Source organism: Apteryx mantelli, chromosome 2 (genome assembly GCF_036417845.1).
Source record: "Apteryx mantelli isolate bAptMan1 chromosome 2, bAptMan1.hap1, whole genome shotgun sequence".
Taxonomy (NCBI): domain Eukaryota; kingdom Metazoa; phylum Chordata; class Aves; order Apterygiformes; family Apterygidae; genus Apteryx; species Apteryx mantelli.
The window spans coordinates 163,135,345-163,149,635 of record NC_089979.1 but is presented as its reverse complement, the minus strand read 5'-3'; the positions used below and the strand labels follow the sequence as shown (position 1 = coordinate 163,149,635).

At 39.7% G+C, this 14,291-nt stretch overlaps 1 protein-coding gene across 3 annotated transcripts in view; it reads right to left on the bottom strand.

The window, feature by feature from the left end:
• XYLB (xylulokinase) overlaps positions 1-14,291 on the bottom strand; it is an 82,367-nt gene that overhangs the window by 3,919 nt on the left and 64,157 nt on the right. For 2 of the 3 annotated variants that reach the window (XM_067291973.1, XM_067291975.1), the window contains 3 exons: positions 10,986-11,044; positions 6,779-6,866; positions 4,425-4,519 (listed from right to left, as the gene is read on the bottom strand). In XM_067291973.1, coding sequence (XP_067148074.1) covers positions 4,425-4,519; positions 6,779-6,866; positions 10,986-11,044 — 242 coding nt within the window. Of the gene's footprint in view, positions 1-2,069; positions 2,126-4,424; positions 4,520-6,778; positions 6,867-10,985; positions 11,045-14,291 lie in introns of all 3 variants that reach the window. The other variant, XM_067291974.1, reaches the window with a different exon arrangement.

The following is a 14,291-nucleotide window of genomic DNA, read 5'->3' as shown; positions in this document are numbered from 1 at the left end:
AGTCCTACAAATAAATAAGAAAATGCTAATGACTAACACTGCAGTATAACAGAGGAAAACTTAAACTGCCTTTCCGGGAAAATACATTCAAACAAATGGTACCCTGCCCTCTACTCTGAATCAAATATGTCATCCTCCTGTTATAGCTCACCCTGGTACTAGCCTATGAGCTCAACACGGGCCTCACTGTTTCTTTGTACAACGTCTAGAGCAATGGGACATTGCCCTTGCTGTTCTCTGCAAGCAAAATTAGCTACAAATTACTACTATTAAGTTACAATGCACATGGATTCTTCTATCGCCTGCCATGCTACGTCAGCCAGTGATTGGAGCAATTCAAAATTTACAAATGAAAAAGATGATGATGATTGTCAGAGTAGACTAAAATTAATCAAGTCCTAGCAAACACTTGCTACTTTGAATAGGTTTGATAGTTTTGTTTTGTTTTTTAACCAGTCATACTCAAATAACTTTCGAGTCGTAGATTTGCTTAAGAAAGCAAGAAATGAAGTTAAGATGTTTTATTTTTAAACTCAAAACAGCTGTTCACCTTGCTTAACATAGAAAGAACATGCTTAATGCAGAAAGAGTATGACAGTGTCCAGAAATAACCTGAAGAAAACTCCAAGGAACCACACCTCAAACAGGCACTTTATTTACTATACATATTCATTCTGTAAGCATATCTTAATCCATTTAACAGGTTAAAATAAAATTTTTATTGGCTACACAAATCACTTTAATCAAACTCCCATCAATACTTATTATCATATTTCTATGGTTGTATTATTATTACCTACTTTGCACTAAATTACCAATGTAAACCAATTCTAGAAGACAACCTTCCCCCTCTAAAAAATCTAACTCAACAAAAATATCATTTTTTTAAATCAATAAAAAGGTCATTATAACTTTCCTGGGTAACAGGGTCACTTCTATAAATCCACATACCTACAAGGCAATTCACCGAAGTCAAAAAAACCTGTTAGGCTTACATTTTCCTTTCTTGAATTTTTGCAGAATTAATACATCTCAGTAGAGTCAATAATGCAATTAAAAATTACATATCCAGAGGTAGTGAACTGCACTCCATCTTCTCCCTACAAAACCCTACACAACAATATTACAATAAATCTGACACTATGTCACAGGCACACAGCTTGTATAAACACAAGTGATCAACTCCAGATAATCATGCTCCCTCTCATGCTTTTTTGCTTAATTAACCAACAAGCCAACCATTTCTGTTTTAATAGATTACTAAAATAGAGCTGAATTCTAATGCCATAATAATAGATTCCTACTGTCTGTTAACATATACTTATTGCTATAAAGTCTCCTGGTTATTTCTGTCATGCTTAGTGGTTCTGATTAATCTTTTTTCCTTGGGGAAGAGGGGGGAAGCGGGAGGGAGCTCCAAAGAGGTGAGATGACTCTCTAATTTTTGCTATTCTGGAAATAGGGGAGAGGAATTCATCAGGTTCACCCATAGGTGACTGACTTCAGCTAGCTGGGTTGAGCAGTGACCAAAAATGATCACCACAGCGGTTATCGCCACTTTATGACCTATTTTGGCATCTACTGCATTAGAAATAAGCTCAAGCTGGGTAAACCATCCACCCTACAAATTTACTGTGAAATCAGGATCAACTAAGAGGTCAGGGTCTTAGCCACAGAGAGGGATTTATCCTTTTTGAAATGGCCTCTTCCAGTCAGCATGGTCTGCTACAGCATAAAGTCACATTTTTACCAGAGAAGTCACAACTAATGGGACTTTAGTTTTCACTGACTCCTCACCTGTCACAAGCACTGTGCTTCCCATCTTGTGACTTTACTCTATTTTACCTGCTCATCAGCTTAATTGAACACAAAAGTTGCACTAAATCTCAACTGGAAGAGTTGTTTTGTGTGCTCTGCCTTTTCCTTTCGAATTCACACTCAGCATCATGAATAATCCTTTAGCAATCAAAGAAACACATGAGTAAAAATATATTTTCAGTTCCTGAAAAGCTGTACTGCATGCATAAGCCTTGGCATTCAAGCTGAAGCTACAAACTGTAGTGTTTAACCTCTGTCCGTAGGAGGTCTTCCTCCCTTCAATGATCTAGCATGTGTTGCCTCCAACCTGTACCAGGAAAAAAGGAAAAAAAACAGACCAGATTGTTGGACTTTGACTTTTTTTTATTTTTTTTTAACACCATGCCAAGTTTTAGCTCTAGCAGTCCAAAAAATGTAGGGAGATGGTCCGGACAATTTCACATTGGTTAGCCAGACTCTTTCAGAAGAGCTCCTCAGCAAGACAGAATTTAACCTCAGGATGACTTTGAAGTTTATAAAAAGAACCGTCATTTAAGTGAAAGCCTCTAAACTCAACAGAACGAAATTGGATGGACAGGGAGATGCAGCCCTGTAAAAAACAGAATCAAACTGACTCATCACATTATGAATTTTTACTGCACTGTTCATGCTAACACGCTGTATTACTGACAAGCCCTCTGGCTTTCTGCAGTTTCACAGCCATGAAACTAGCCAGGGAATCCACCACCAACTGTAAAATTGTAAGACAGAAAGAAAAAAAAAATGGTGTGGAATTTTTAATTGCAAGAAGCTGCTTTTAATGGAACGAAGCTGGCAAGCTAAGCTAAAGCGCAGGAATCTTTATTCCTTCACATGCTGTTTGACCACTACCTTCTCTATCGTTCACTTGTATCTATCAGGGCAATAATTCACTGCTGTACATCATTTAAAACCAATAAAAAGATGTGCTATGAGAGCCAGGTCTAACCAAGTGGAAAAAGAGAAGAAAAGTATTGAGAGGGAAATAATTAACTCTTCTGGCTTCCAGGCCATTTTATGCAGACACTAAAATAGGAAGAGGTAAATGAATTCCTCACTGATCCTTCCAGTTAGCCCAGCCTGGCCCCTGCAGGGGTGCAAGGTACGTGCAGCTCTGCTCCTTGCCCTGGAGTTTTACAGCTGAAGCAGCCCTGGGGGGTCAAAGGCAGGTCTCTGAGCGCTCGCCACCTCCACGCAAGCCAGCCTGCCAGCTTTCCGGCAGCAAGCATTTTGGGGGGAAACAAGGCAGCGTGTGGGCTTGAATCAAGACACCGGGGAACTGCTCCCGAAGTGTATTCCCCACAGCAGGCTTCAGAGGCAACACACATGACACAGGCCATTGCTGTTAATTATTTTATCTTTTAAAATGAGGGGGAAGGTTGAGTAAATGAGATCAGATCAATCAAGTTTAAATTATTCAATGTCTTAATATTTCTGAAGGGGACTTCTATTCGATTACTGAGCTCCTCCATCTCAGTTAATAATTAAATAATATGCTGGCAGGCACAATGCAGCATGATCATTTCTATTATTACTCATGATGATATCTGGTGCTCCACTACACATGTAGCTCGGAGTTAGTAGTTTTGGCAGATCATTAATTTCCCAGTTTAAATAAAAGCTTTAAAACCTTGATGCCTGCAGTTAAGGCATACCCAAATCTCATACACAGAGTGCAACACTGTGTTGATGTAAAAGAAGTTTTCTACACAGCTGAAGACGGAGTTAGATTTACCTTTGGTTATTCAAGTCTGCATTCTCTAGGATTCTAGCTACATTATATTGCTAATTTATTACCTGGCACTACACTTCAGAAGCTGTAGTAAACAAAAGCCTTTGGAACTTGACCGCGAGAGGTGCAGGGTTGCACTGGAGGCCCTGAGACAAATTCCCTCCTTAGTTTTACATGGGCTGGAACCGTGTTGTTAGCAATAATGACTAACTGTGATGAATAATTGTTTTGCTTTATCCACGTGGCCCTATAAAGCACAAGCTTCACCTTTAGGTAGGCTGACATTTCCAGGATGGACATGGTACTGAAGAATTGTGCCTATACAATCGTCCTAGCTGTCACTCTTTCAGCAGTTCCAACTGAGAGCTGTGAGTGAAGATGTACAATTGCTGATCACTGTTTAAGATCAGGCTGGAAGAGATTTTTGGGGTGTTTTCCAAAAGGGGAAAAATACTGTCACCACACTTTCTTTCATGCTGCTTGCTGTAAGCAAGTGAAAACTATTTTGTCAATATTGTCAGTGACAACCTGACTGACCTGTGTCCAAATTCAACCTATTTTGTAACCTACTCTGTTCCTCAAGGAATAGATTTTGCCTCTCTGATCACATCCAACTCGGAAAATTCACTCTCTCAGATTTGGATGGAGTGATCATTCAGATATTATATTATTACAACATTAGAGATCTCCCCAAAATCAATCTTTACACCAAGGACCAAGAACTGAGTTAACAAAGTGTTTCTTAAGTTAATCTATTTTGTTAGAAAAATTAATAAACCACTAGAAAAATTAGTAAACCACTGCATTTTGAAGCAGAAGAAAGGAAAAGAAAAATGGCATTCTCAGGCTTACTCACCTCTTCAACCCCAGTGGTTGGTGTAACAGCCAGTCTAGGTTCTGGTGCTAATTTCACAACATCAGCCAAGGACACACCGGTCTCAGCCACAAGCCCTGCAATGAGAATCACAATCCTGATCAATGCAAAAAGCAAGATGAGGGATGTGCCTGGACTCCCTGGCAAATTAATACATTATATTGATTCTCCCTGGTCAGGTCAGCATTCAGGATTGAAGGATAAATGGCCAAAGATCTTACATTCCAATGCACTAGTCCGGGAAGTGGGGGCTCTGAGACTGAGTTTTTGCCAATCACTCAGTTCAGACCCTGGAGAATAGGCAGGCAGCAAAAATGCTATTCAACAATATCAGTAATTATTTATGGTTACAATAATACAGTAAACAGCAGCAAAAATATGTGGATGCAAGGGATTCAAGGACAAAATGTGACTAAACAAAAAAAAAAGGAAAAGAAGCAAAAACAGCATCAAGAAAATATGCTGCAAATCATCATTAAACATATTGATATATAAGGAAGCAGAATAATAGGGGAATCCCACTACTACAGCATTTTGCTTTGCGTTTCAGGAGTTCCTTGTTACTCCTGCCAAGAACCCCAGGCTAGCTGTGGAATACTCTACTGGCAGATATACCCTGTAATGTTATTAAGGCGTCCTTGCCATCGTTATTTCATTTATATTAGCAGGTTTTCACTTTTACTCAATTCCTTTGCTTGGCCAAGAGAAAGTCAGCTCAAGGCATCAATCAAAAATGCCATTTCGAAACGCAGGCAGCAAGCCTCTGGGGCTCCGCTGGCAGAGCACCCGAGCTAAGGAGTCCCTCACTCAGCCTGGCAGCCGAAATCTTCCCTCGGATGCTCTGTCAACCAAGCCCCGAGGTGGCATATGCCAAACTGGCAGAGGGAATTCACATCTTCCGACCACATGAAGTAACTGCACAAATTTTAACGAAGGCCCCAAGTTTCACATGTATTCACGGACAAGGAATTTGCCTGTAGCATTATGGACTGGAAAGCTGGTGGCTTCTGAAGCAGTAGGCAGAGTTTGAGTAAAAAGAGAAAAAGTTTGGAGATTTGGTCCCCAAGGTGTAAAAACGTTCTCACCATGGCTGCAAATGCACCGATAATCTAACAGCACTGTTTCCACTGTCCTGCAAAAGCATACTTTGCCTGATGGGGCCCTTGCATCTTTTCTGGAAATAAAGAGGAGAGCATGCTCTGTGTGTTAAACACACTGACTCGATGTCTTGGCTGTGCAATTTTCTGTGCTACTTTCAAATGCAGGAGAGCATGCAGCCTTCAGAAGCTATAATGTGACAGCAGAATTGGCTTCTAAAATTAAAACTTGGCTGATTTTTTCTGATGACTGATGTTATCTTTTTCGTGCTTGTTGCAGTGCCATGATCTTACATGAACTTGTATGGAAGCTATCCCTCTTTAAAAGGCCAAATCCTAAGGTTTTATTCAGAATAACTGAGGCTAACAAAAGTTGGCCTAACAAAGGACTTCAAAATATGATCCACATTCCTGAATTTGTTTAGCAGCAAGGTATTACAGAAACTGTTTCAAAATACCTGACTAAAATGTATTGCCTGGGATTCAACTCTATTAAATGGCTGAGAGTTCACCCTCAACATACAACCGCGTGCATTAATAAATATAAGTTAAGTAATACTTTAAATCTGGAACTTTGACTGTTGTATTACACTGAGTGATGTCGTATAACAAACAAAATGACTGGACAACCTAAGAATATCCCAAGATTTATGCTTTTATGAAACAAAGTGCACACAGCTTGAGTATGGAGTCCAGCACAGCTTGCACATCCTTTATCTTGATGTTTAAAAGCTCTAAGATAGATATAGGTTTAATGATATTTACTTAGTCATCATTATTACTGGACTTGTCTACCCTGCCTTCTCTAATCCTCTCTGTCAGGATTTATCGTTTGGTTTGACCATTTCAATGATCCAGTTTACATCATGGTCCACAAACTGTGGCAGCGGGGTAAGTTGACACCTTCAGCTGGCTGTATTCTTCCCCAGAAAAAGCTACCTGGAGGCAGCAACATAACACATTAAGGTCCTAGACCCTCCCCTGCCGATCTCAGCTGTTTCCAGATCCTACCCTTGGTTGAGAAGCAGCCACCAGATTTGAATTATAAACTCAATGCTATCCTTAGGCTTGATCCAAGCATACCAACATAAGTGCAAACCCTGCCTTTGACTTCAGTGACCTTTCAGTCAGATCCACACTGCTTTGTTCTCTCCTCATTTTCAGTAACGTTAATCCCAAGTATTAACCAACTGCAATTAAATGCCCACACTGCTCAAAAGTTTCTCCTTACAGTCTTACCATGAATTGCTCTGTAAGCACTTCCTAAACAAGCAGAGTTGGCAGTATCGATAGTGTACACTGGTGCGTTGAACACGTCAGACAGGACCTGAGAAGTATCAAAGCATCAGTTACGCATGTGCATGAAAGACAAGGAGTAAGCAATTCCCTACCGCTGCTTGGGAAAACAAATGACTACTGTACGCTCTAGCTAAGCATTTGGGCACACACTAAAAAAGGCACCAAAGGCAAAGAGTCCTGAACCTTGTCATACAACAGAATATTGGTAAATCTGACCTAGAGATGTAACTGCAGCAGGGAAATGAAGCCCCATTTCTCTCCAGATCTCCTGGGTACCATTCTTTTATTACAAGTTCAGAGGATTCTGAATTTAGCTATCATCTCCCTCATAAGCCCAGACAACCAGCCCATGCCAAAGGCTTACAACAGAGTAAGGATACCTATTCAGGAACCCACAATCAGTTGCGGTGACAGTTTTCTTTCATCACAGTTATGGCTCAGCCAAGTGGGAAGGAAGGAGAGAGGGATCAGTCATGATCATGGCTCCCTAATTCTCAGCTTTCATATAGAAAAAGTCACAGCTGTATAAAAGGCCACTGTCTAAGCCTGTATTCTTTGCCTCCAGCATTCCCATCACGTTAGGGTTAGAGTTAGCAGAGCTGGTCACACAGGCTGTACATCTACTAAGGACTTTCCTGCATTCCAGGAATCTTTAGCTAAAAAGATCAAGTCTGCTTGTTCTCGGTTTGAGCAATACAAAGAAAATGGTACAGGCAAAGAATTTGTTTTGATATCCAACAGATACTAAATTTATTCCACCACACATCATACCACCCACTGCATTGAAATCTACACCAGCCGTCTCATGTTTATGAATATATGCACTCTTCCCCACAGTGTAGGTTTAGGAAAACAGATACTGGAGGGGAAAAATGAAGATGTATTTGGATAAGGAAGTGGGAGGTTTAGGGACACAGGAGGCTTGAGAACTCTTTGCTGAAAACATTGTCAACAAACTGATTTCCAATAAATTAGACATTCTGGTTTCATCAGCTCTAGGACTGCAGGTGCCCATCACGCTGAATAAGAAAAGAAGTAGGTAACAATTCAGATTTAACTTGTGCTGGTTTTATTACTTTAATTAAAGGCAACAGTGCATCACCTGACTCACATCAGTATAAGAGAGTCTAAAATAAGGCCACAGTGTCCAAGAATTCAAACCATTCAGATAAGGGACTTGCAACCCTGAGCCAGGGATTTACAGCCCCCCTGATCACAGGCCCAAGGGCTTCATACAAGATGACTAAGGAATTTAATTTATATATGCCATAGAAAAAACAGTATGTGACATTTTAGAAGGATTTTGCCTCTCCATCTGAGAATTTTGGGAATCTATAAATCCAAACGTTTGACTATTACTCATCCAGATGATTTTGAACTAAAGTGGCTAGTTTTTAATTAGAATCCAATGAAAGCCTGAGCGTACACATTTAACACACTCTCTTTGATAATATTGCCAAGGAAGTATTGTCTAACTTTTGTTTGCAAGCAAGCATTGAGCAATATATGAGCTTCAGTGCTAGAGGACAAATGGAAAATTAATCACGGTATCTATTAAAAAGCCCTCTGGAAATGAGAAGGTCGTAGAGTGCTGGTTCCACAGCTCATGCTGCTAGCCAATAATATTGTATTGTCTCATCACATTCCCCATCCGTTTCTTCATCTCTATTAGGTGTTTCTTGTCTTATGCTTGAATTGTGAATTCCTTTGGACAACAGAGGTCTTTTGTTTCGCATCACTGCAGAGCCTTATACAATGCAGCGCCAGTGTATACTGAATGTTAATACAGACTGTAATACTCTAAGTAAATAATAACTACCTTTTGCATCACATGACTATCAAATTAAGATTATTCTGAAGTTCGTATATTTAGTAAATCATTTGAAACTGTGATTTTTCTCATGAATAATTTTAAAAGCAACTGTTAGAGGTTTTACTGTCAAAAATATTTCACCATGATTCATGTGGTCATTAATCAGGCACCACATATGTTCTATAAAGCTTCCCAGAATAGGGGGAGAGCTGTCCTACTATGGCTGTATTTTTTTTAACAGATTTTCCTAAGTTGCTTCTTTTGCTGTGTAAAATATAGGAGTTACTGAATGTTGATTAATTAAATGATAGTCTTTTGTAGCTCTGGAACAAATTATCCAAAACTGACCATGATAAGGGGTGGAAACTGTTATTTTTCATGCAACTGATATGGTTTCTGAGGTTTTGATTAAATTAAAAAGGAGGATCCAATTAACCAGCAATTGAATTAAGTGGATGACACTGTATTGATCATATTATTTTAAGACACTTCTAATGAGTTTTAAAGCAGCTCTATTGTTACACTTGAACAGCAAGTACTAGAGCAGTCACTTTCTCATCACCACAATTTTTCAGCTCTGTGCACTTCAGAATTACATGTTACAAAAACATTCAGTTCACTGCTTTCATTCCATAGCAAGGAGATCCTCCTAGCACCTCAGCTGGATATACAGCCTTAAAAACACATCCATCTATTAATTCAATCTCTTTCTTGACATACTCTTAGTCTTATATATATGCTTTACATATTCTTAGTCTTAGTCTTATACTTCTTATTCTTATACTCCAATAGGGATCAATGTTTTAATCGATAAACCTATCTGTTAACTTTTCCAAAATCAAGCAAAATAACCAAAAGCAGGTGGAGAAAACCGAGCAAAATAACCCAAGCAGATGGAGAAAAGTGGTATCTACAGACAACACATGTCAAATTTGTTCTGTCCCAATCAGCTCTACAGCTGATACAAACAGGCGTTTCAAATGACTTAGGAGAAGGAGAACTTTTTGCTCTGTGCTTTTTGATCTCCATTCATTCCAGCTCAGGTTTTGAAGCACAGATGACATTCATTTCATACAATTTCAGTCCTCAAGGAATATGGCGTGCGGGCTGGCGGCTAGACTCCCTCTGTAGCTGGTGGAAAGGGACTGGCATCTCCAGAAAGCAATTCTCCCTATCTTGACCAACTTCAATGTGACGATTCAGCCCAAAATTAAGACAGGTACCTTTTGGTATAAACATCTATCTCCAAGCTCAGTGTCTAAGGCCCCACTGTAGCCAATGGAAAGGTCGGTCAATACAGTCAGTGGAGTCTAGAAAGCTCTTCAGCTCACCTGAAGGGAGATATCTGTACTTGATACAGTAAATCATCAATCGGCTTCCTTTGCACTATAACTGACTAGGTATCTACTGACTACTGTAGGATTTTAAATGAAAGATCACATACAGATATCACAGCACAGAAAAGTGAATTCATACAAGATGAACCCCAACTCAGATGCCTCTTTGATGGCAAAAGCTTGGTGAGAGGCCTCTCACCGTCAGCAAGGCTTTGCGAAATCTCAAAGCGTTTCCCTCTACTGGGAGGTAAAAAACCTTTCAGATCCGTCGTTGGTGGGCACATGCCCACAACTCAAATACAACTGCCATTCTTCTGAATGATTTCAAAAGGGAGACTGACAAATAAATGGGCCGTAGAAACTGGACAACTTTCCCATCCCTGGAAGGGACCTTCAGGATGGGGCCACAGTGCAGAAACGGAGAGCATGAGGTACTCTGTTGTGAGGATCTTAACCAGGGCTGGATGCAGGAGCAGAGGAGGGTGGGAAGAGGGAGGACAGACTGTGCAGAAGCGTAGACTCCTGCCCAATATGTGATGTAATGCTAATTGGTAACAGACAATCAAAACAACAGGGAAAGCTTTTTTTTTTTTTGGGGGGGGGGGGGTTCAGCATCAGTATAACCCTTCTCCAATTTAAATCTATGGTCTAACCTGATCTTAATGACAAAAACAACAAAAATCCCAAGTATCTTATCAAGTCTCTGCTTGGTTTTTTTGTTGATTGATTTGACAAAAGCGATTTGGTTTGGAAATCACCAGTGTTTCAGATACACATAAAACTAGTCAACTGTAAAAAACTAGAAAGTCCAACGCGAAATTAACATTAGGCTAACGCTCTCCACACTAAACCTCAGCAAAACCCCAAAGACCTGAAGCAGACTCACAATCCAATAACCATATTCTCCTGTGCAGCTGTAGTGTTTTGGATTCAGTACATCAAAATAAAACTACACAGAAGACTGAGTCCAGTGCAACTGATTTAATTTTGTACTTACCTGCAGGATCTTTTTATTGTGGGATGCGCCACCGGTAGCCAAAATCCTTGTTCTTGGCACTGCAATGCAATACAAGATATAGGTCAGACTGAAAGTGCATATTGTTGGGATTTGCACTACTGAACCAAGCAACGAGAACAAGGAAGTGGGAGTCAGATGGTCTGGGCTCTCTCTCTGCACATGTAATTTACCTACTGTAAAAATGAAGATAAAACTAATCACCCACCATTCCAAGGCACATCAGAACACTTCATGAGAAGAGGAAATATAAATATTGCAGTTCTATTATTATTATAGTGCTATCAAAGTCATGAAGATTTGCAAAGAGGTATACAATAAGAAAGGCAGAGTGTTATTACATTACAGCTCTTGTTTGAGGTCAGCTTGGTTTGGATCACAGCTGTATATACTGACAGATAACCTTTAAAATCAGCAGTGTTTTCCAAAATTATCTCCTCATGACGTTCGCAATCAGGATTCACTGAAATCTGGGCAATCTCTACACGCCTGAATGACAAGAAAGTGTGTCAAAAGGTAATTAGAGATGGTCCAAGTCATTTCAAAATCTATCTGAATCTTCATCCAATGCAAAATCATAGTTTCGTGGGTATTAAAAAATAAATCACTCTGCATTCCTTAGTCTTTTAAGAAATCCACCCTTCCATCCCACCCTCCTGAATTGCGGTCTTGTGCCCTGTCATTTACTTGTGTGCGTGCTCTTCTGGAGCATGCCATACAACAAGCCATACATCTATCCATAACCACAATTCAGCAAGATATTTAAACATGAGTAATCTAAGTGAGCTCACTGAAATTCTTTAAAGGCTTAAAGCTAAAGAAATCCATAAATACCTTGATACCATATATATCTCATATAAAAAATGTATCTAAACACTAATTACCATAATCTATGATGCTGTAAGTCCTAAAATGGAGTACACCATCTCCAAAAGGGGGATTTTACTACGGTTATTATTTTGTTATCTTCTCTTCAGCTTTAGTAAAAGCTAAAGATAATTTATTTCACACAAAAGAAAAGTTGGTCAACTTGTACTGGGGCCCTAAACAGCTTGTTGCCAATTAGTCTTTTAAGTGTCTTAATGACAAAAGCCCTGAAGATAAAAATAGCAGCCAAGAGAAGACGCAGCTCACAAAGATTCCCCATGCCCTTTCTAAACCTACAGTGAGGTGCTCAGGTGAAGTCTAAGACCCAGCCAAAGCACTGCATGGAGGACCCTATTTTGCTGATAAATTTAATTTTATTTTCCTCTTTGGAGGATATTCAGTGATGCACAAATTGGGTTTTAAAAGCCATTAGGATCTCTGTCAATGTCAATAAACAAATAAAAGAAACAACAGAGTGATTCCTCAGGGAAAACAAGTTTCAATTATAGCAACACAGAGTGACAGATCCCTGCCAAGATTATCACAACAACATAATAGCACAGAAACCAGTGAAAAATAACTAGTAAGCCTGTTCCCAAAAACCAAACTGAAGTCTAAATGATTTGCCTAGTAGTTGCAATTCTGTCTTGCTAAACCTTGTTGCAAATATAAATTCTTGCAGAAGCACCAAATCCAAGACAAAAACACTGAAAATCAGCCAGCAAGGCAGAACAAGAAACAAACATGTTCACTGAACTTTGCAGTGACTAAATCCAAAGAACGAGGCATGCCTCCTCCCACAGCCCCTGCAAAAGGGCGTAATGAGGTGCTGGGCTAGCACCACGGTAGAATGGTGAAGAATGGTGAAGTCAAGCATGGACCACCCCAGGGAAAACTGCAAACCCATCTTAGCTCAACTGCTTCTTTCCAATTATAACGTTTTTGCATTAGGAATTGGGGACTGGCCAGGGGAAAGCAGGTCACCAAGGTAAGCATCCCTCTATCAGTGGCAACTCTATTGACTCAGAATTTCATGGTGATCCTGACTACTTCACCTAGTCCCATATTACTTGAGACTATCCAAATGATTAGCAGCTATGAAGGTGAAAATTATACCTTCTTGGGTGTTATATTATACGCTTTGACGGGATGCTACAAAGACCTCTAATCATTGCTACATCAGAAGATTTAGGTTTTGTCTACATATCAATTTATGCCATAACTCTAATTTAGGATACTGCTATATAAATAAGTTGCTATAAGAAAAGTAGGGATGACTTTACAGTGCGTTCATTATTCTATAGTAACTATTCTTGAGTATGCATTTACCCTACTTTTAGTCGAGACAGACATCTACCAAGAGGGAAAACCTGACCTTAAATCTAAAAATGTTTAACTATCTGATTATCAGCACATCTACCTTAATCCTGACTAATCCCTCTGCAGCTAAATGCTAAGAATTATTTCAGTATATATCTAACCGTATATTGTGTCTATTTGATAAAATAAACGAAATAACTTATGAAGTTTCTAATGTTGGCTGAACATCTCAAGTTCTAAACTGGATCAACTCATGCGTACAAACACACACAGATACACAGTAAAAATAAAAAAAAAAGAAAAGAAAAAATCTACGTTGAAGCTACATGAAGGGCAAATCATTCATTCTCCTCCCTTCTGATAATGACTGCAGCTCACTTCACCAGAACATGTCCCAGCAGGTGACAGCCTGGAGAACCCTAGCCATAACTGCTCCACCACTGAACCTGATGCCCCCTACAGTGGGGCTGGCCTGCCCTGACCACATGAAGAGAGATCTTGGGTGAACCTGGCACGCGGCATTTCTAGAGGCAGCACTGGGTACAGCCAGAGCAGGGACAAGGGCTTCCTTGGTTGAGGTTCAGCCAGTCTTTATTACAGATGAGAAGTAAGTCCCAAAGGTTCTGAATTTGTTGAATTTGTTGAATTTTGGGTATTTCAATCTCTCTCCCGAGAGTGAGGAAAATGCACTGACTGCTGGTTTCAGGGATTGTCTTTTTAATGCCAATATTGTGTGCTTTCCTGAACGGTGGACATTTGCTCTGAGATGTGTAATTGGATACATCTTATAAATAAATAAAGAAAAGCCCATCATTTATGTATACAGGGGCATTAACAAAGACATCGTTCATCCATCACTAGCGGTGTTCTCAGCCAGCTGTGTTTGAATCCATCAGGAGCTACCCCTACGGCACTGCACAGAAAGAACTTAAATACCGTGTTACTGAAAAAAACCAACAACTGTAGCAAACATAATTCATGAATTCGATTCTCTGACAGTTGAGAGAATTGGTTTAAACATCTTTTAATTAAAAGCCCCCCGCACAGTACCTAACCAACCAGTTTATTTCCTTCCTATTTAAAATTTTATGATTTTGAGAG